At 37.1% G+C, this 20,804-nt stretch overlaps 7 protein-coding genes across 9 annotated transcripts; 3 read left to right on the top strand and 4 right to left on the bottom strand.

Annotated features, from left to right (window-relative positions):
- Window positions 1–93: 93 nt before the first annotated feature.
- Window positions 94–2,689, bottom strand: LOC17898738 (delta-9 acyl-lipid desaturase 1). Its single transcript, XM_006306232.2, has 5 exons — window positions 2,273–2,689; window positions 1,617–1,757; window positions 1,386–1,526; window positions 1,118–1,224; window positions 94–529 (listed from the first exon to the last, which is right to left on the bottom strand). Exons 1-5 carry the CDS (start codon window positions 2,600–2,602, stop codon window positions 331–333), a joined length of 918 nt encoding a protein of 305 aa, XP_006306294.1. The 5' UTR covers window positions 2,603–2,689; the 3' UTR covers window positions 94–330.
- Window positions 2,690–7,803: 5,114 nt separating this feature from the next.
- Window positions 7,804–10,144, top strand: LOC17898207 (probable transcription factor PosF21). Of its 2 annotated transcripts, none has more exons than XM_023789487.1 (5): window positions 7,804–8,013; window positions 8,132–8,841; window positions 9,043–9,175; window positions 9,290–9,374; window positions 9,516–10,144. In XM_023789487.1, the coding sequence occupies exons 2-5, from the start codon at window positions 8,198–8,200 to the stop codon at window positions 9,905–9,907; spliced, it is 1,254 nt and encodes a 417-aa protein (XP_023645255.1). In that variant the 5' UTR covers window positions 7,804–8,013; window positions 8,132–8,197; the 3' UTR covers window positions 9,908–10,144. The 2 variants fall into 2 exon arrangements, with proteins under 2 accessions (XP_023645255.1, XP_023645254.1); XM_023789486.1 differs by having other exon boundaries at window positions 7,805–8,013; window positions 8,169–8,841.
- Window positions 10,145–10,238: 94 nt separating this feature from the next.
- LOC17898455 lies at window positions 10,239–12,592 on the bottom strand. The gene is made up of 7 exons (XM_023789488.1): window positions 12,417–12,592; window positions 11,541–11,682; window positions 11,296–11,443; window positions 11,136–11,211; window positions 10,918–11,029; window positions 10,723–10,814; window positions 10,239–10,620 (listed from the first exon to the last, which is right to left on the bottom strand). Exons 1-7 carry the CDS (start codon window positions 12,441–12,443, stop codon window positions 10,576–10,578), a joined length of 642 nt encoding a protein of 213 aa, XP_023645256.1. The 5' UTR covers window positions 12,444–12,592; the 3' UTR covers window positions 10,239–10,575.
- An 892-nt stretch (window positions 12,593–13,484) lies between these two features.
- LOC17899085 (protein ENHANCED DISEASE RESISTANCE 2-like) lies at window positions 13,485–15,182 on the top strand. Its single transcript, XM_006303977.2, has 2 exons — window positions 13,485–13,587; window positions 14,089–15,182. Exon 2 carries the CDS (start codon window positions 14,104–14,106, stop codon window positions 15,025–15,027), a length of 924 nt encoding a protein of 307 aa, XP_006304039.1. The 5' UTR covers window positions 13,485–13,587; window positions 14,089–14,103; the 3' UTR covers window positions 15,028–15,182.
- Window positions 15,183–15,852: 670 nt separating this feature from the next.
- LOC17900137 (B-box zinc finger protein 24) lies at window positions 15,853–17,291 on the top strand. The gene is made up of 3 exons (XM_006303239.2): window positions 15,853–16,265; window positions 16,476–16,793; window positions 16,883–17,291. Exons 1-3 carry the CDS (start codon window positions 16,083–16,085, stop codon window positions 17,123–17,125), a joined length of 744 nt encoding a protein of 247 aa, XP_006303301.1. The 5' UTR covers window positions 15,853–16,082; the 3' UTR covers window positions 17,126–17,291.
- A 144-nt stretch (window positions 17,292–17,435) lies between these two features.
- LOC17899361 (probable fructokinase-2) lies at window positions 17,436–18,862 on the bottom strand. Its single transcript, XM_006304730.2, has 4 exons — window positions 18,461–18,862; window positions 18,053–18,385; window positions 17,853–17,969; window positions 17,436–17,765 (listed from the first exon to the last, which is right to left on the bottom strand). Exons 1-4 carry the CDS (start codon window positions 18,860–18,862, stop codon window positions 17,628–17,630), a joined length of 990 nt encoding a protein of 329 aa, XP_006304792.1. The 3' UTR covers window positions 17,436–17,627.
- A 401-nt stretch (window positions 18,863–19,263) lies between these two features.
- Window positions 19,264–20,554, bottom strand: LOC17898105. Of its 2 annotated transcripts, none has more exons than XM_006303396.2 (3): window positions 20,441–20,554; window positions 19,757–19,824; window positions 19,264–19,624 (listed from the first exon to the last, which is right to left on the bottom strand). In XM_006303396.2, exons 2-3 carry the CDS (start codon window positions 19,818–19,820, stop codon window positions 19,449–19,451), a joined length of 240 nt encoding a protein of 79 aa, XP_006303458.2. In that variant the 5' UTR covers window positions 19,821–19,824; window positions 20,441–20,554; the 3' UTR covers window positions 19,264–19,448. The 2 variants fall into 2 exon arrangements, with proteins under 2 accessions (XP_006303458.2, XP_023645821.1); XM_023790053.1 differs by having other exon boundaries at window positions 19,757–19,820; window positions 20,441–20,543.
- Between the last annotated feature and the right edge of the window lie 250 nt (window positions 20,555–20,804).

Genomic DNA, 20,804 nt, shown 5'->3' with positions numbered 1-20,804 from the left:
ATAATGTTGTAATATACTAGTGTGATCATTGTGTCATAACGCATAACCCGGGTTTTACATATGACTGTGTTTGTCTGAGTTGCCGAAAAAAAAGGGAAAAAAAAAGCGTGATAAACTTCATTACGCATAGAAATATTTCGCTCTCACATGAGAAAGGAACGTATTAAGCAAAGCTGGTTCAAACACACACACACGACAAGACACAAGACAGCAGTACACCGCATAGCACAATATTACAAGTGTTACGTTTAGTTTACCGAAAACTTTAAACGTACGTAGAGACATTAACTAATACTTTTAAATCGAGACGACGATTCGGGATTAAAAACTTCAACGAACCAACGCCATACGACGTCGTTGGCTCTCCGAAGGCAGCTTGACATCAGTAGCCAAACCGATGATCTCGAGAAATCGGACGATGTACCAAGATATGTCGATCTGCCACCATTCCAGGCCTTGTCTCGCCGATGACTCGAAGGCGTGGTGATTGTTGTGCCAGCTCTCTCCAAACGAGAATACTGATAGCCACCTAATGTATATTAATTCAACACTTGATTAGTTTCTTCCACAGTATTTATCATTGTTGATTATTAACTTAGGCATATTCATTATTTGTCCTTTCGTAATCATATATATGCTAAATTCCTTTATTTTGTGAAAGAGAAAACACACTATCTTAATAATAATTTCTAACATGCAGTAATAATAAGATGGACCACATAAAAGAAAACACAATCAAAAGATCTAACACATGTCGGGGTTTTTTCTGATGGTGAACTAAATGCCTTTGGAGTGGTCCAAAAAAGGTATCCTATTTCTGAATACATTTTTTAAATATGTTCTGTAATGACAAGAAAAGGATACTTCTTTTCCTGTTTAGTCAAGTCATGAGTTGCGTTTTTGATTGACAATGTGCCAAGAGTAACTATTCTAATCGACCTCTTAAAATGAAGTTTTGGTTGATGCACCTTTCATTTTCACCAACTCGAACACCAAATAAAAATTCAAAAGAAAAAGAAAAAAATTAACCTTGGTAAAAAAAAAAATCAATCTGTTTTTATAATTCATACTCAATGAAGATTAGATTTATGTTTCCATGATTGATGAAAGAACGTACCAAACGTTACGAGAAGTGTCATTGGTCTTCCAAGTCCGGCTTCCCCAAACATGGCAAAGTGAGTTGATGAGGCAAGTCACGTGATGCTCCATTGCTACGCCAATACCCTACAATCACCCATACCAAAATTAGAGAATATATGCTTCAATTCCTTATCATTTTATTCTTTATAACTATTGTTACAATTTTGTTTTTTTATAGGAAAAATTAAAATCAAAATGCGAAAAGAAAAAAAAAACAAAAACAAAAGAGAGAGAGTATTTATTACCATTCCCCAAGTAAGAAACGAGAGACCACCAAAGTAATAGAGGAGGAAACCAAATGCAAGAACGTGGTAAAGGACTGTTCTTTGAAGGAATTTATAGTACCACTGCCTCTTTAAGTCCTCCACATTTGTCCTTCTTCCACACTGTGCCATTACAATATATTACATTGAAGCGATAAATTAATTGGGATTCACATAAACTAATCTGTAGTCCTCCCAAGATCTTTTACTTACCTTTTCTACAAGATAACCGGTATCAAATAGCCATAGGAGGTGACTGAACCAAAAGCCCTCATTAGGACTATGGGGGTCCCTGTCCGAATCTGTAAACTGGTGATGGTATCGATGTGTGCTCACCCAATCAATAGGATCTCCCTAATTACAATAAGAAACAAATTTAATGTTCATATATAAACACATAAGTTTTTCCAATCAAAGGATATGTCATATGCGGGTGGGTCCATGAATTCTTAGAACTAGATATTTGATTATATTAATTAAAAACGGCTAACTCAACTAATTAAAACATAATGTAAAGTTATTTTTAAAAACGGCTAACTTTGGTGACCAACAAAAAAAAAAAACGGCTAACTCTAATAATATATACAGCTAGATTGTGACCAAATCTAAGGGTGTAAAGATTTGACGATGCACCGAGTCAACCTAAAAATTTATTACAATATTGTGACTAAAATTATTGTCGAAACTAAAAAAAGAGGATTAACGGGTAGATCCAATGAGCATTAGTATAACCATATATACATATGTGGAAAATTAAATGAATATGTAAGAGAATGGGTAACGAAAAGATATCGAATACGAGGTTTTGGACATTTTGCGGTTTGAAAATAATAATAAAAAATGAAAAGAAATGAAAGAGGATGATGAACCTGAATGGCAAGAAGGCCGCAATAGGCTAAGAAATACTCGAGCCATTTAGGGACTTTGAAGCTCCGGTGAGCCAGATTGCGGTGGTAAGAGACGGTGATACCAAGCCCGCCCACCGTATAAACAATGAGGGCGACTCTTAAAGCCGGCCAAGTGAAATTGAAAGGAGCCAAGAGGCATAGGAAATGCACAAAGAGGGAAGCAAAAGCTTTCACGATGTCCAATCTCCTCCACTTCCTCTCCCACATTGCCTTCCTCTTCCTCCCCTTCTCTGCCTTGTCCGCCGCCATCTTCCGGTGATTCTCCTCCTTCTCCGACGTTGACAATGACATATCTTGTAATTAATAAAGAAAGAAAAGAAGCACTCTTTAATTGGATATGAAGAGTGTTGCACAAAGAGTGTTGTAATGGTTAAGCTTTGTGAGTGAGCATCCTTGTAATTTATAGTAGCATGGAGAGTGAGTGTGAAAAATTAAATAAGAGTAAACTGACTTATTAACCGACGCCGTAATTTATTCTCTAATGCATGCGACCATTCTTTTATCCTACCTGTAAATTGTTGCAGTTGGGACGTAGTCGTTATCACTTCATTAACTTGCTCTGATTAAAATTTTTAAAATATTATGATTGTTGGAATCCATTGATAGATGCATGCAACTATGTTAGCATAAAGCTGACATAGCCCTCGATATTGAGTTAGAAATTGTTATAAATATTTATATATGTGTATATATGTACCCGTAATTTATGCAATTCTTCTATTTTGTAGCTAGCTAGTGCTATTTTTATTTTATGGTTGCTGATTCGATGTACATCTATATTTATGAATTAGATTTTTTTTGCCACTATTATTTTTTTGAACTGCATTGACTATGCCGCTATAAAAAGAACATCAGTAAAATAAAAATAAAAATAAAAATCATTTTCGTATGTGGACACAGGAACATCAGGGCTCCAATATCTCAAAGCTAATTACCGAACAACACATACATGTGTTTGGATGAAATTAGTTAATGTAATTGCTTTAACAACCATCTCACCCTAAAAAAAAAAAATAGATAATGGAAAGCACATGCACAAACGTAACCACTCTTTCTTGAAGTTGAAAGGAATTAAATCACGTAATCTCTCACTTAGCAACATTCTAACCTCCACAAACAAGGACGATATGGAATAATGGAAAGAACATGCATATATTCCAAAAAAGACTAACGATATCTTTCTTGAATAAGCAAGAAATCGTCTCTTCATGTGACCATCCAATCTAATCTTCGATCCAAAGTAAGAAAGAACATGTATATATCCTAGAGAAGACTAACGAGTTAAAGTTCTTGAATTTAGACAAAACTCATTGGATATATACTAAACTTGTGAACAAATTATTAACATTTTAAACCAAAAAAAAAAAAACTTATGAAGAAATTGTTCGAGCTGAGGACTACTTAGCTAATACATTCCTTCTCTAGAGACTCTGTTCATTGTATCTGTAAATTGTTGCAGTTGGAACGTAGGCGGTCATAACGCTAATTCATTAACTTGTTGTATTAATATTTTTTATTATTATTGAAACCCTAGATCGATGCATGTAAGCATGAAGGTGACACGGAACTCGATATTGACTTCGTTTCCCTAATATATAGTATATATACACATATTTACATGCACTTATTGTAGCTTGTACTAATTTTAAAAACCAAAAATAAATGTACTATAACGTATAACTTAGAAAGTCATTGCTAGTTCATCAATATATGCATAGATTCTGTGAAGTGGAGACCAAATAAATAAAACTCAGCGAGGAGAAACCTTAATAACAGACGAAACATTTAACTGGTATCTGGTACGCTGTTTGGTCCGTATTTATCCGCAGGATAACCAAGTAACCCATAAGGAATTGATTTCTAACAATTACAAATTGTATGTATTAATATATAGCAACCATATGTCTCTGGATTATAGTTTTCTCTCGTCGTTATATACAGCGTTATACGATAAGAGTTAGAATGGTCCAATAATAAATATTATTATTAACTTGATATAAATGTAGAATGCCTAGAAAATATCTCCGAAGCATACATACTAGCTACATGGATGGATGATGATGGGCACAAGTTCAAACCTATTTCAATGCGAACACCATGTGTGTGTTTCGGTATGTCTAAAAGTATACTAGCTCGTACGAAGTAGACAAAAGGGAAAATTAATTATTACATATGTCATATGTGTATGTCTAAAAGTAAACAAATGATTTTTCTATACATGCAACGTATATGTATAAATGTTTGAAGCTATATATATGTATCTCAATAGAAAAAGGAAGAAACGAGTTTGGGGAAAAACTGATTTGTTGGTCCATCATGAAAACATATCTAATATAAAAAGTGTATACCCTACCCATATTAATTCAGAATATCAGATTTCCGTGATACCCATCCATATATATCTTTGCAATCTGAACATCGTAACGACGAAAACATTAATGACTCAGCATTGAAGGAAAAAAATTGGGTTCTTGCGAAACCCGAATTTTATAACACTCTGAAGAGTTCTATACACTAGCAGCAATCACCTTAATTAACTAAAGTTTCCTCGTTTCCGTTCATAATTACAATACTTGTGCACTATAAAGTTACAATCATTAGTTTTAAACAGTACTGGTGCGATTCAAAAGAAATGTTTAAAGACAATAGAGAACATGAGTTTGAATATACACATTGAAATCACAACTGCACATAGAATATGTATAAACTAAAATATTACTGGCAGGCTATATCGTAGATATAAGCAAGGATGAACATATACAAGGATATTTTACGAGTACCAACAAGGCACGTACAGTGTGGTAGATTCAGCGTCATAACTACAAAAGACATTAATTAGATTTTGGGGCCAAAAGTCAATGATGCACCTGCAAAAACCCACAAGGGGCCGACGCCGACCCATTGTTTCTTTACCTTTTACCACAAGTTTTAAGTTACACCACTTTTTTAAAAAAAAATTGTTTATTAAACCTATTCTCTTATTAGGTTACATAACATTAAGAGAAAATATGAAGAATCACAGATCTCAATGAGGCTTCCTCTGTTTCTGGGATTCAACGTAATGACAATTTGATGTGGGTGTAGTAGTAGGTGTCCAATCCCATTCTCTCTGTTTTGACACCACCATTCAAGGCCATGCCTCTCCACTGATTCGAACCTCCTCTGATACTGTTTTACTGGACTACACAAGTACAGTAAACATTAATATATATACGATATTTTGTCATCATTTTTTTTTTGTCGTGAAAATAAAAAGACTTCAGAGATAGTTTTATGACAAAAACACTGACCCAACGAAGAACAGAGGAGAACCAATCAGTTGTCGTCGTTCCCTTGGTTCGAAAATCCTGATGATGTCTGAACAAGTTGGGGTTGCGTATCTTGTTTAAGTACCTATGTAATCACTTTTGGCCGAACATCTCAACATCCACTTCAAAAACACAGCTAATGGGTATTTAATTAACTTCCTTTGATCACGACTAATCTAATGATCACATTACCCAACTATTACATTCCTCAAAATGAATAAAAGGGCGATAGACCTGAAAAGAGCCATAGAAGTATGTGAGCATACATATGTACACACTTCTTATGTGTGTTTCAAGTAGATAAACATGTCTACTTGTCTAGTATAATACGACAGTTCGTAATTGAGAAGCTGATGTTACTTTTCTATATACATGCTTTATCTACCACGAAAACGAACATTTCTATAACTTTACAAACAGATGAAACAAATAAAATACAGAAAAATAAACCCAATACAAACCGCAGCACCAGCACAAGCAGAACATAGTAAAGTATTTAAAGCTACGAAAGCGATTTATAGGTAAAAGGCAAGAGCCACCCCAAACCATACAATGGATACAAGACGATACCAACCAAACCCTAAATAACGTGATATCAAGCATATCAAAAAAATGATAACTAGACTACTCTCATATAAAATTGTATTAAAAAGGAAAAAATGACCAAAATGGTTTCTTCTAGCTAGAACAAGAGATCTCACCACTCACAACAGCCAGTTAACATTTCTTTTTTTAGAACCATATATAATTCTTTTTGGATCGAAATAAATATTTATTTGTTATAATTTATTTATTTTCCACCCTCTTTATATTTTTTTCTCTGTATTTTTAACTTGGTTTTTTTTTATAAATAAAAATATCGTTATTGTCTGGTTAGATACAATAGCACAAGCGGAGGATGGTTTTTGTTTTGTGTAACATCATTATATATGTACTTTAAGTGATTGTTGTATTACTCGTATGGATGTAGCGCACATATATAGGATGTGTATCCTAAAGCTTAACATGTGAAATTGTATAATAAGATTATAGAGTTAACAAGACAAGATCACGTGACGTGAGAATATTGTCATATACATAAGACCTCTTATGTGTGGTAAGAAGAAGAAAAAGAACAGTATTCGTGATCTGCTCTTTAAAAATTACAGTAAATGAATTTATTATAAGAAAAAATGTTTAAGACAAGAAGAAAACAGGTAACGAAACTTATGTATCCCATAGTTAGATGATGAAATGAAGTATGGAGTGAGGAGGTCGTTGAGACGAGAGTAAATGCGCCAATTCAATTGTCAATGGTTGAGATTGAGAATAAGATAGTTCTGTTCATGTGTGTTGTGTTTTTCTTTGTAAATTAGCCCATAACTGATAAAAGCCCACTCCAACTTATTTTGAAAGCAGTTCAGTCCCTTTATCTATCGATCCATCCTTCGGAAATCAACATCAATTAGTTTTTTTATTTTTTTTTTCAAGTTTTGTTTACACCATTTAAAGAGATGTTTTTGTAAGTTTCTTTGTCTATGGTATGGCACATAAATAGTGGATCAAAACAAAGTTTGAAAATACTAATGATCGTGGTTAAACGGTCCATATACAAATCATGCATCGTCGTGGGAGCTTATGATAAGAAGAGATACATATATAAGGCCGCATTATATCCTAGTTGATATGGTTGATCTTCTTCTCTGTTTTTGATGGCGTGCTTGATATGTCTTTGATTTTTTCTTTGGATTAATTTAAAAACTATTAGTTTTTTCCTCATATGATTGAAAGAAATCGTTACGTCAGCTATGGGAAACAATATCACATGGTTGATGGTTTTCAACTTCTTCTTGGTTAGTATTTTTCTTATATATTAATTAGAAAGTCATCAAATTTATAATATAAACTATACGCAGCACTCCGACGGTCCAACCATATATTAACAACCACGTGAACCAATTTGACGAAAATAATTATGTTTTCGGATTTAAATCACGAACCAAGACATCTGAATATCTCACTGATCCAATACAACGGTCAGTCACATCGTTTCCAGCAACACGCTAAAGCAGGTGATACTTAGACCGTCTCCGACAAAAGCAGTAAAAAAAGTTTGTAACACGGTTCGTCGTACAGCACTTGTAAATAAGCTAAACCGATTAAGCGAATACGACATCGTTTCCGTCAATCTTCTGATGCACACTAGTTCTACGAATCCTTCCTTTAATGGAGAGAGAATGAATGTTCTTCTTCTTCTTCTTCTTCGCCCTCCTCTCTCGTAGGATCGATCTTTCTGCCCCCCATTTATCTCTATCGCCATCTTTTCCCACATATGTCCTCTCTTCACCTTTTCTTTGGTTTCGTCGATCTCTCTTCTGCTTTGGTGTCTGGAGGCTGCTCACTAGATCTCTCTCTGTAAGTGTGCCTGAAAAGATCCTATCTTTTATTCTACTCTAGGGTTTTCGTTAGCGTTTGATAAATCTAGGTTTTGTTTTGATTTAGGGCTGAGATTAAAGCGTGTGGTTTTTTCCAGGGTTTTATTGTATTCACTTAGTAAAGGAATTGTGCAGATTAGTGGGGTTTAGGTCAAGTTCTTGGAATGGAGAAGGAGAAATCTCCAGCACCACCTAGTGGAGGTCTACCTCCACCATCAGGTCGTTACTCTACGTTTTCACCAAATGGAAGTAGCTTTGCCATGAAAGCTGAATCATCGTTTCCTCACTTGACCCCAACTGGGAGCAGCAGCTCAGATGCTAACCGATTCAGCCATGATATAAGCCGAATGCCTGATAACCCACCTAAGAATCTTGGCCATCGCCGAGCTCATTCCGAGATTCTTACTCTTCCTGATGACTTGAGCTTTGATAGTGATCTTGGTGTTGTTGGTGCTGCTGATGGACCTTCTTTCTCTGATGATACGGATGAGGACTTAATGTTTATGTATCTTGATATGGATAAATTCAATTCTTCCGCTACTTCTACTTCTCAAATGGGTGAGCCATCAGAACCTGCTTGGAGGAATGAATTAGGCTCCACTTCTAACCTTCAGAGTACGCCTGGCAGCTCTAGTGAAAGGCCGAGAATCAGGCACCAACACAGCCAATCTATGGACGGTTCGACAACTATCAAGCCTGAGATGCTTATGTCAGGAAATGAAGATGTGTCTGGAGTTGACTCTAAGAAAGCCATCTCTGCTGCTAAACTTTCTGAACTTGCTCTCATTGATCCAAAACGTGCTAAGAGGTATGTTTCTTTTCTTACAGTTTTCCTTCTATAGTTTCAATAAACATGATTTAAATTTTTGCCACCATATTAGTTCCAAGTTTCTGGCTGATAGCTCTATGCAATGTTCCTTTATTTGCGGAAGACAGAACTTTATCTTTCATTTGTGTATGTTTGCTTCTTTGTTGGAGAAGATGCATGACCTGCTTTATCATTTGACAGGATATGGGCAAACAGGCAGTCTGCAGCCAGGTCAAAAGAGAGGAAGATGAGATACATAGCAGAGCTCGAGAGGAAAGTACAGACTTTACAATCAGAGGCAACATCTCTCTCAGCCCAGTTGACTCTGTTACAGGTTGGTTGAATTAGTGTTTCAAGGTCCTGCTGAAATCCTAGGCTATGATGTTTGTTAGCATATTGTAAGTCTATGGTTGTTTTGATCTTGTTCTTTTTTCTTCCTTCTGTTCAGAGAGATACAAATGGCCTGAGTGTTGAAAACAATGAGCTTAAACTACGAGTACAAACAATGGAGCAACAGGTTCACCTACAGGATGGTGAGGATCTTTCTCACAACTAATACTTTCATACAGACTGATAATTCTTATCATGTCTCCTTTCTAATTGTTTTCATTGGGAATTTCGCTGCACTTTCTTGTGAATGCTGACCTGATTGGTCATCTTTCCCTATTTGACAGCATTAAATGATGCACTGAAGGAGGAAGTCCAGCATCTTAAGGTATTGACGGGGCAAGGTACACCAAACGGTGCATCAATGATGAACTATGGTTCTTTTGGACCGAACCAGCAATTTTATCCCAACAATCAGTCGATGCACACCGTCTTAGCCGCACAACAATTCCAGCAGCTTCAGATCCAGTCACAGAAACAGCAGCAGCAGCAACAACAACAGCAGCAGCAATTTCAGTTTCAGCAGCAGCAACTGTATCAGCTTCAGCAACAGCAGCAGCGGCTTCAACAACAGGAACAACAAAGTGGGGCCTCAGAGCTAAGAAGACCCATGCCTTCTCAAGGTCAGAAAGAGAGTGTGGCATCGCCTGATCTTGAAGCTTCCTCGACAAAAGACTGAGTGTAGACTGTTAGTGTCCAGTTTAGTAACTTGGAAAATCTCCTTTCTCATTGCATGCTAATGGATTTGGGATTTATTACATTCAAGTCTTAAAAACAAGACAGCTTAGAAGTTGCGTGTTCAGAAATTGTTAGGGAAATCTTTGTTTTCTATGTATGATCCTAAGCTCTTGAAAAGTTCTTGGATTTGCTCTTAGAACTCGGGTTTTGAATCCAAGTCTGTAGTTTTTAAATCCTATTCAAATTCTTTCGCGTTTGTTCATTTTGGTTGTTTGCAAAGTTTCATCTGAGTCTTGGCTTCGAACTTTGGATTGTTATGTCTGCAAAGAATCTTGAATATCAAAACATAAACGATAGTTACAAAGTTAAAAATGTTTCGCAAGGATATGGATCACAGATTTATCGACCAAACTAGCACAAAGTTGAAGAGACAATTTTCTGGTAGAGAATTGAACCAAACCGAACCAAACCGATTATGTCCTTCACATATTGATGACCTGCAACAGCAAACCGAAATCTCTCCAGTGGCCATGGAAGACTAACCTTGTCTCCATGTTTGCTGGAGATGAAGACAGATTTAAACAATGGAGATGAGCAAGCCTTTTGGTATTTACATGACAATGCTTAGCATATCCTCCTCCTAGCAAACTTTGCAGTCGTCCTCCAATCTTAGCCTTTGAGAGAATCCTTCAAAGAGAATGGAGGAAATGCATCCTATCATAAGACATGAAACAGCGTTTTAACACAGGCACATACTATTCCAGGGTTTCTACACCGAAATAGATAGATGAGCAAGTCCAGAAGTATTATGATTACTTTGCCATTCTCCTCAGTCAAGTATTGTCTCACAACTGTCGCCTGTTGTATGATCCTTTCCATTGGTGTGTAGCTTGGCTGGTTTGTATGTTCTAGACGATGTGAAGAATGAGTTAAAACTTGTAATTTGTAAAGGACACAGGAGGCTAGACACAGGAGGCTAGAGATTTTCTTGGAGGACAAAAAAGAACTGACCAAGAATTGTGCGGTTCAGATTATCGGCAACCTGTTGTCGGTGTTCAGGGCTCAAGAGATGGAACATTGGGGATGTCCCAGGGTCTTCATAAGCTAACAATGCCATTGCGTCCTGCGGCAGGAAGAACAAGTCTCCCATCAATTGGAAGAACAGAAATTGTAATATGCCAATACATCAAGATGTATATGTTAGAAGGTCAAACAAGATTCAGACTTACTTCAAGCTTTCCTACATAATTTTGGACCTCCCCAAAAGGAGTCAATCTTGTACGAGCAAAGTCAAGAGCTTCCCGGCTGCAACATGCAGAGAAATATTTCAAGATTCAATGCACTGAGAAACCTGAGTTCCTTATGGAAAACCAATAATAAAATTCTCACGTATTCCCAGCACAGACACGCTCCACAAAATGAAGGCATAGAAGATCGAAGTGCAAATCCTTGTTTTTCTCAAGCAAGTCTTGTGCTAGTTGCTCAGTAAGTTCAATAGCCTTCATTGCCTTCCTCTCCAGTATAAAATGTATGATTTCTGAATATTTGAACAATCAAATCAATGAACATACACACAGAGTGCATAATCCCTCATTTAACAGCAGGTGAAAAGATGAAAGAGAAGTTGTACTCACGTTTTCTTCTCTCGATATTATCACTATCAACTGCAAGTTGTTTAACTCCAGTACAAGAAGCAAGTGAGTCTGCAGTTTCGTTGAAGCAGTTGTGCAGAAGATATGACATTACAATGCTGTGAATATCCTTATCATCAACAACCTGGTTAAAAAAAAACAAAGCAAAAAAAAGGCTTGTGTGATGATAGGAAGACACAGTATAGATATTCCCAATAAAATCATATACTATAACACTGCAGTGCTAACGATGATAGGAAATTTTTTAACTCTGGATAAAAAGCCTAAAATGACTTGTATAACTATTGAAATGCGAGATATTCAAAACCGATGAAAGAAAAGCATCAGTATCAAAATGCATTGTTAATAAGAAATCTACACGTTTTCACGCATTGGTCAGTTCTTCTAAAACATGGAATTAGATACTTAACTCTCCTTTGAATATCGTGAAGTGAGAAGGACATAGAAATTCTCAAATTGTTTACACCACAAAGCAATGCTTGAATAATCCAATACACTCATGAGCCTAAGAGACCATCAGAAGAAGAAGAATGTGTCTTTAAAAGAAATAACTGACAGTGAAACTATACTATGGTTCGATTTGTGGTAAGCTCATATTTCAATAGCCGTCAAAGTCTACAAGACATCCATGTTTAAAGTATGAGGTGACTAGGATCTACTATTTCATAGTAAGAGCGACCAATACAAAAGACGATAAGCAGCAAAATGCATAAAATTGTGGAGACCAAATAGAAAAACCTAGAATAATCGATAACTCAATCGAATGAAAGCGGAATGATCAAGCGAGGAGCAGGATAGTAATTCCAATTTCTGAAATCTCGAGGGGGGGGGAACATGTTCACGCAGAGAATAACTTACGATGTCTTCGAATTGACGAGGATCCATATCCGTAGCAGTGCGTAATGATCCAGTTAATCCACTCGGCGGAGGGTGGGAGAAGTAAATTTCTGATTCTCCGACGCCGGAGAGAAAGAAGGGAGAATGAGATGCCCCAATTCGGTGGAGGTGTGTCTGACCGGAGAGGAGAGGCGCCGAATAATAATAATAACTTACGATGTGGGAAGAAGAATTAAAAAAAAAATCCTTTTTTTTTTTTTTTAATTTGGAAAAGGAAATTTTCATGATTTTTTTTCCATTTCTTTTTATCTCACTTTTTTTACAGCCATTATTATTTTTTATTTTTAAAAGAAAAACTTATATATATATAAATATATATATTGCTTTTAACAGCAGTAATAATACCTTTAATATTAATTATATACTGTAATTTGGAGATTATCATGATTATTTTCCTATTATTATGAGTTTTTCCATTTCCTTATATAATTACTTTTATAAGTAGGATAACAGAAGTAGTAAATTCTAACATTAAATTACCCTTTTAAAAAATATATACTGATAAGAGAAAATAATATTTTTTATTGGTAGGATTAGAGGAAAAAATATTATAGACAATACTTTAATTTGGTTTTTTTATATTTTATTTAGAGTTAATAATAAAATAAAATAACCATTTAATTTTTGTTAAATCCAATTGATATATTTTTTTTAATTCTATCCAACTAGACCCCAAAACTTTTTTCAAGTTTTTTGTTTTGCCAGTTGGACTTGGTATAAATAATATAATAATAAAGGGGATTAGATATCTTAGGAGGCTAAGATACCCCCACTTTTCCAAAGAAAATCCTTATATAACACATTTTCTTTGAAAAAGTGGGGGTATCTTAGCCTCATAAGATACCCCCAATGAGGATGGTCTAATGAGCTAAAAAGCGTGACGCTAACGAAGGATTGAGGAGGATCTGATCACAGGGCACAGCTTTCTCTCTTCTCTGTTTTTCAAATCTTAAATTCAAAACAAATAATAAACAAAGAGCTTTACAAACATATATTAGTCATAATAGGATTCTCTTCTTCCTTCCCCTTTTTTTTTTTTTTTTTAAATTCTCCCCCAATTGAGAACTTTTCATCTCTGAATTAGGGTTTTGGAGAATCCTTGTCCTTGTCTTCTTCGGCTGCTGATAATAAGGTTTATAATTACGCTCCCTGTTCTACGATTATATTAATCTGTTTGTTTATTGTCTCTCTTTTGAATTTCTTATTTATTCTGGGTTTGGATTGCTCTGTTTCTTTCTGGATCAAAAACAACAACTTTTGTTTCTTCCCTCTCTTTCTTCATTCCTGATTACGTCGGTGTTGTTGATGATTGAATGTTAATTCAATTATGTGTTTTTTTTATTTTTTTGTCTTTTTGTATGTTATTTTAAATCATCAAGGGTTTAAAGTTTCTAGTATATCACAGAATCATGTGTGATTCTGTTGAATTTTGATTTGATTTACTCAAAGAACTAGCCAAGAAATTTAAAATCAACTTACTAATTCCATTCCAGTTTCTATTGTAGCTATGAATTGAACCCCACATGCCACATTGCTCCCATTCTTGTCTCTTTGAGCAATTTGTCTATGTAGCAACCATTGAATTGATGGCCTCCCTCAACTTTACTCAAGAATTTATAGTTGTGTGTTGCAGGTGTTTTTACAAGATATGGCTGGCTCTGCTGGTGAAGAAACTGAGCCGGAATGGATTCAAAGACTGAAATCAGAGGGAGCTGTGCCATGTCTTAAGCCAGAAGACTGCAAAAATGGTTGGACTACGCCATCTCCTGACACATTTATGGTTAGAGGCCCCAAGTATTTCTCTGACAAAGTTAAAATGCCTGCTGGTGATTTCCTTCTAAAGCCTCTCGGTTTTGATTGGATTAAAGGTCCCACGAAGCTGTCTGAGATCCTGAGTTATCCGAGCAGCCGAATCAGGAAAGCTATCGATGATGAGTTTCAAACTGATGGCACTAAGCCTTTTGTCTGGGCATTCAATCTTCAGCTTCCTCACAAAGACAATTACAGTGCTGTGGCTTACTTTGTTACCACTGAGCCTATACTTGAAGGCTCCATGATGGATCGGTTTCTGAAAGGAGATGATGGGCTCAAGAAATCTAGGCTTAAGCTGATTGCAAACATTGTCAAAGGCCCTTGGATTGTAAGGAAAGCTGTTGGAGAGCAAGCCATCTGTGTGATTGGACGTGCACTCTCTTGCAAATATGTTTTAGGAGAAAACTTTGTGGAGGTTGATGTTGATATCGGTTCATCAATGGTCGCTAGTGCCATAGTTCATCTCGCCTTTGGCTATATTACAACACTGACAGTTGATCTTGCGTTCCTCATTGAGAGTCAGACAGAAGCAGAGCTTCCAGAAAAGCTATTAGGAGCTGTGAGGTTCTCTGAGCTGCAGACGGAGTCAGCCACGTCTGTTGAGCTGTCCAGTAATGGGGATCAGACTAGCTCAGAGCGGTCGAGCTGGTGGAAATCGATTGGTAATGGATTCTCTAATCTGCTAAATCAAGATACAGCCAACATGAACAATACTTGTAATGGTAGTATCCAGAAAGATGAACATGTGCAGAAGCAGTAATTGTTTTGGGGAGTAAGCTTTTACAATTCTTTAAAAATTGTTTTGGATTTCATTACCAAACTAAAACAACATTCTCAACTCTGATCAAAACTGCAAATGTGTATAGATTGGTTTTTTTTTACTAATATGGATATCCAACAACAATTCATAGTGGATGATTTATTTTTCTTTGTAGAACAGACTTAACTAAGTTTTCTTGTAATGATTGCATTAGTCGTTTTTATGATTGAGAAAAAACAAAAAAGAAGAAAAAATATCTGATGGAAGGAATGGTACATATTACATAACATGTTGTCATTCCAAATTAACATGTCGATATCCAGATTACGTGTAGTCGTATCGTGTAATATTCCACTTCCGGAAGAGTCTCACTTTTGTCTAAACTCTATGATTTTGATTGAAACCCAACTCTTTTCCTCATGGTGACAACACATTTTTTTGTATAAAGATTCTTTCCAACTAAACTTGAAATTCGAGCTTACTCACAAATCAAATACTTTTGTTAATTGAATAAATTAATTAATATTGAGCAATGAGCAAGCCGAGAAAGATTCCGTTGTACATATTTGACTGGATTAGTAAACTGGTGAGAACAAAACAAAAAAAAATATCAGTAAAATATGGAAAAACAAAAAGGCAGGAGCGAAGTGGGAATAAAGAAATAATATCGGAAAGGAGAAAGATGACGCGAGGAAGAAGGAGAGCCACAGAAGAAGCGTGGGACCCACGGGACCTTGCTGGAAGAAGCAGAGTGTTTCCTTTTGATACGCATCGCAGCAGATCCATTACTACTAGGCAGGCACTAGACAGCAGATTCATCAAATCCTTATCTTCTTCTTCTCCTCTCTTTCATTCTCCACCAATTGCTCCCTCCCTCCCACCAACTTGTTTTTTTTTTTTCTATCTTCTCAAAGCCCTTTCTGAAAACCTAAACTTGTGCTTAGCTACTCTCGGAAGTGCCAGACAAGCAAACAAACATCCTTTCTTTAAAAACATCTTTCTGATTGATTTCTTCCGGAGAAACCCCTGTTCTTGTCTCTAAACCTCTGTAAAAGATGAAGATACAGTGTGATGTGTGTGAGAAAGCTCCGGCCACGGTGATTTGTTGCGCCGACGAAGCTGCTCTTTGCCCTAACTGCGACATCGAGATTCACGCCGCTAACAAACTCGCTAGCAAGCATCAACGCCTTCACCTCAACTCTCTCTCCACCAAATTCCCTCGTTGCGATATCTGCCAAGTAAGAGATCGGTCTCTCTGTCTTTCTCTTTCTCTCTCCAGCTTGTTATTGATTAGATCTCGTCATAGATTTTGTAGATTCATTAGTTTTGGATATTGCTCTGTTTCCAAGTTGTGTTTTTTATATAAGATCTGCAGCAGATTTGTATGTATGCCTCCTTTTTTAAGAAGGCACTAGAGTTTTGCTCATCATGACCGTTATGACTTGCAGGAGAAGGCAGCTTTCATTTTCTGTGTAGAGGATAGAGCTCTGCTTTGCAGGGATTGCGATGAATCCATCCACGTAGCTAATTCTCGATCTGCTAATCACCAGAGGTTCTTGGCCACTGGTATCAAAGTAGCTCTCACCTCTACTAGTTGCAATAAAGAATTGGAGAAGAATCACACTGAGCCTTCCAACAACCAACAGAAAGCTAGTCAGATTCCTGCAAAAACCCCAAGCCAGCAGCATCAACCTGCTTCTGCTACTCCACTTCCCTGGGCTGTTGACGATTTCCTCCACTTCTCTGACATTGAATCCACTGATAAGGTAGACATGAGATCGATATTCAATGTTTCTTACATTGTTTGCAGCATAGCATGTTTTGTATTGACTTCTTATTGTCTATAATTGAGCAGAAAGGACAGCTTGATCTCGGGGCAGGGGAGTTTGAGTGGTTTTCAGACATGGGTTTCTTTGGTGATCAGATTAATCAAGAGGCTCTTCCTGCAGCTGAAGTCCCTGAGCTTTCTGTTTCGCATTTAGGTCATGTTCATTCATACAAACCCATGAAGTCGAATGTTCCCTACAAGAAGCCGAGGTTTGACATCAGAGATGATGATGATGACGAGGAGCACTTCATTGTTCCTGATCTTGGCTAAAGAGCTATTATATGTAAACTATGTGTAGACATATCTTCAATGTAAAACAAGAAGCTTATCTGCATAAGGATGATGTATCATTGTATGGAGTTTTTAGTTTTGTCGTAAGTTGTGTAAGATATGTTGAAAGAGCTTATAACATGTTTCTTTTTCGTTTTTGTCCGAATCTCTGTGATGCCTGTGTTTGTGTTTGTTCATACGTCTCGAACATGGTCAGTAATCTATGCTCTCGAATCTAAATGTGTCTGCTCTGTTTTCTTAGGTTTTCGTTTCTTCATGTTTAGTTCTCTGCTTTTTACAGACCCAAAACTAAAAAAACTTGTGACAGTAAGAAACCACAAGTCTGTTTTATTCAATAGATTGAAGAAGAAAAAGAGGAGACAAAGAGAGGACCAAAGAAGAATAACTTTGGGACCCTTTTACCACAAAACAGAAACATCAGCAGGAATCCAAAAACACAAAATTACAATGGACAAGGAGAATTGTTGACTAAGGATAGGTTTTACATTTCTGCTTGTCTTTCAAGAAAGCTGAGAGCTTCACAATCTGAAGGAAGTGCTGGAATGGCTCCCTTCTTAGTTGTCGTGATGGCTCCACAAGCGTTTGCAAATCTTAGTACTTTTTTCAATCTCTCTTCCTCCTAAGACAAGGATATCGGTAAATCAAATTTGATCGACTAAGAAAGATTCATACAATTAAAAGTACACACAAGATCACTGAGGGTTACCTCGAATACAGATTGATCATCAACAATCTGGTTTAGAAGTGCACCAACGAAAGAATCACCAGCTCCGGTTGTATCCACCGCGTCCACATGAAAGGTTTCAACAGATCCATGGAAATTCTACAAACCATTGTTTTGTAAGTTTACAAGAGAGCATCAATCAAAAGCACACCATTGGTCAAGTGATTATGAATGAACATTACCTCAGTGTAATAACGACATCCGTTTTCGCCGAGAGTAACAAGCAAGAGCTTCAAATTGGGATGCCAGAGAGACATAGCTGTCTCATCATCGATGGTTTTGTTTCCGGTCAAGAACTCAAGCTCGACGTCACTGACCTTAATGATGTCAGCCTTGTCCCAGATGCTCAAGATCTGAGTCCGAGCTTCTTCAGGCGATGGCCAAAGAGGCTCCCTCAGGTTGGGGTCGTAGGAGAGAAGAGCTCCGGCTTCTTTCGCCACTTCCATTGCCTTCATGTGAGCCGACCTACATGGCTCCGTTATCAAACTTATTGATCCGTAGTGAAACACTTTCGCCTGCAAAAACAAATAATGAAATTAAAAGATGAAACGAATAGAAAAACTTGAAAACAGAGAAAAATATTTACGTACGGATCTGATTAGTTCAAGATTGAGCTCGTCTGGCCGGAGAAGCATATCGGCGCTGGGATTCCGGTAAAACATGAACTCTCGCTCTCCATCAGAACGTAGAGTCACAAAGGCGAGTGCAGTTCTTGCTCCTTTGTCGAAACTGATCCCCTGATCGGCGACACCGTTCTTCCTCAAGATTCCAGCGAGCATGTGACCGAACTCATCGTCGCCAAGCTTCCCGACAAAGGCGGCGCGACCTCCGAGACGTGACACGGCGATGGCAACGTTGGCAGGAGCACCGCCAGGAGCTTTGACAAATCCGGGAGATTGGGAGAGGGAGACGCCAGATACGGTAGGGACGAAATCAATGAGCATCTCACCGAAGCTAACGATGAGGCCTTTCTCGCCGGTGGATGATGCCATTTGAACGTTTGCGTTCTGAGAGATGGAAGGAATGAAAAGTGAATGAAGTTTGGAGTTGTTTATATATTCAAGGGTTCAAGAGGAGTGAAGATATGGTTTGAATTTGTTGAAGTCCTTTCTATTAAACTTATAGAAATTGTAGATTTACTATATCTTGAATTTTGAGATATATTAGCATTTCTGCAAATATTTCTTCTATCTGATTTTCATTTGTACCATAATAGTAGTTGATACAGCGAACAAGGTTTGAATTCAATATTTCTATATGGTTTGATCATGGGAATTGAATACGTTGGAATTTGGATAGTGGAGAAGACCAAAACACTCTTAACTCTACTCTTTATCAAAACTTAACAAAATTTAACAAAATTCACTTGAACAAAAAAAATAAAACCCTGCTATGCACTCCTCATCAAGCTTCTTGGTCGATTCACTTTTCAAGTTATTCTCCTAGAAACATAAATAGAATCTTATAATCATATTCGCAAACTACAAATACAAAAACCCATTGAAATCTGCTGTTTCATCCTGTCCATGGACTACCGTAAAGGAAGAGTGCGAAAAGAAGAAAAAACCAAGCTCTTGTTTATTTAAGTTCTTTCGCAATCTCTCGATCCGACTCGGGCAGAATCGTTTCATCCGTTAAGACGGAAGAATCAGCTGCACCTCCGTTCTGGTTTTGTTTCGGTGCTTGTTCCTGGTTCTGGTTTATCATTGATTGCATGTCCTGCATTCTTGTGCGGACAACACTCGTCACTAAAACTGGAAACAAGTAAAAGGACTGGTCACTGTTAGACGTAGCTATGAACTCATGATGTATACACAGAGAATATATAAACAGAGAGGCAAGGGTAGACGAAACTCGTAAGTAGAATGACAGAAAGAGTATCATACTAGCTGCAGTGCCGATAGTCCAGACCCAGAGGATCTTCAAGCCAGGACTCTTCTCTCTTCCCATCTTCCTAGCATCACAAATGCATTCCAGGACGTTTAGCAGGACCAAACTAAAACCCAAAAACGGTTTTGGCTAGACAGTGATCAGAAAGAAACCTAGAACAGTTGAACAAGGTTCGAAACTAATCAAGTAGAAGCGTTCAACCTAGCTGGGGATTAAAGGTTAACTAGTAATCAACCATTTCGAAACAAGTATCAACCTACAGTAAGCTAAACGTGATCTCAACGAGGTTTAGAGACCTAAATTGAATGATTAAGATATACACATAGTCAAAGCCAGATTACGAAAATTCTGTATGACTGTAACCCAAACACATAGAGCCTCAAGAACTCTCAGATTCCAGGAACGAAATTGATGACAGCTAATCGCTGCTTCAAAACCCTTGATTGAAAAACCCAACCCTAAATCAATCCCTCTATATACAGCAAAACGAGAAACTGTAATTGGAGATTAAAAATAATGTATATATACAAAACTGAAAACTGATAGCTACTTTCGTGTGGCTCCAAAATGACAAGTGCTTGCTGGGTTTGAGTTGATTGACATTAGCGATATCGAGCCAATGTGACGAATTTTGGGGCGGAAATAGATACATAGAAAAAATCTGGGAAAAAAAGAGATACCTTTTTCGATTCAAAGAAAGACCCTCGAGAGCTTGAAAGCGATGAATGCCTCCTCCTCTCTCTCTCTATTCGGAGAGATGAAATGTCAAAGAAAGACTTTTTTAGATTTCAAGCTTCTCTAAAGACTCGAGAGTGAGAAAGAGAACAATCATGGTAACCGATCTGGTTCATAATAAGAATTAGACCGGATTTTCAAAGCCGGTATAGACAAATTTCGTAGAACCGAATTAAACCAGGCTCTCTACTGTTCCTTTTGTAAATATTCATAGAAGAGTGAGTTACATGAGGTAATCTCTCTAATAGTTGATTTTGCTTGTTTACGTTGAAGAAATCACACCTCCACTTTTCCAAGATACTAGGGTTT

The sequence above is a fragment of the Capsella rubella genome, unplaced genomic scaffold (genome assembly GCF_000375325.1).
Source record: "Capsella rubella cultivar Monte Gargano unplaced genomic scaffold, Caprub1_0 scaffold_1, whole genome shotgun sequence".
Taxonomy (NCBI): domain Eukaryota; kingdom Viridiplantae; phylum Streptophyta; class Magnoliopsida; order Brassicales; family Brassicaceae; genus Capsella; species Capsella rubella.
Note: the sequence above shows the minus strand (reverse complement) of the source record. Positions and strands in the feature narration are given on the sequence as shown.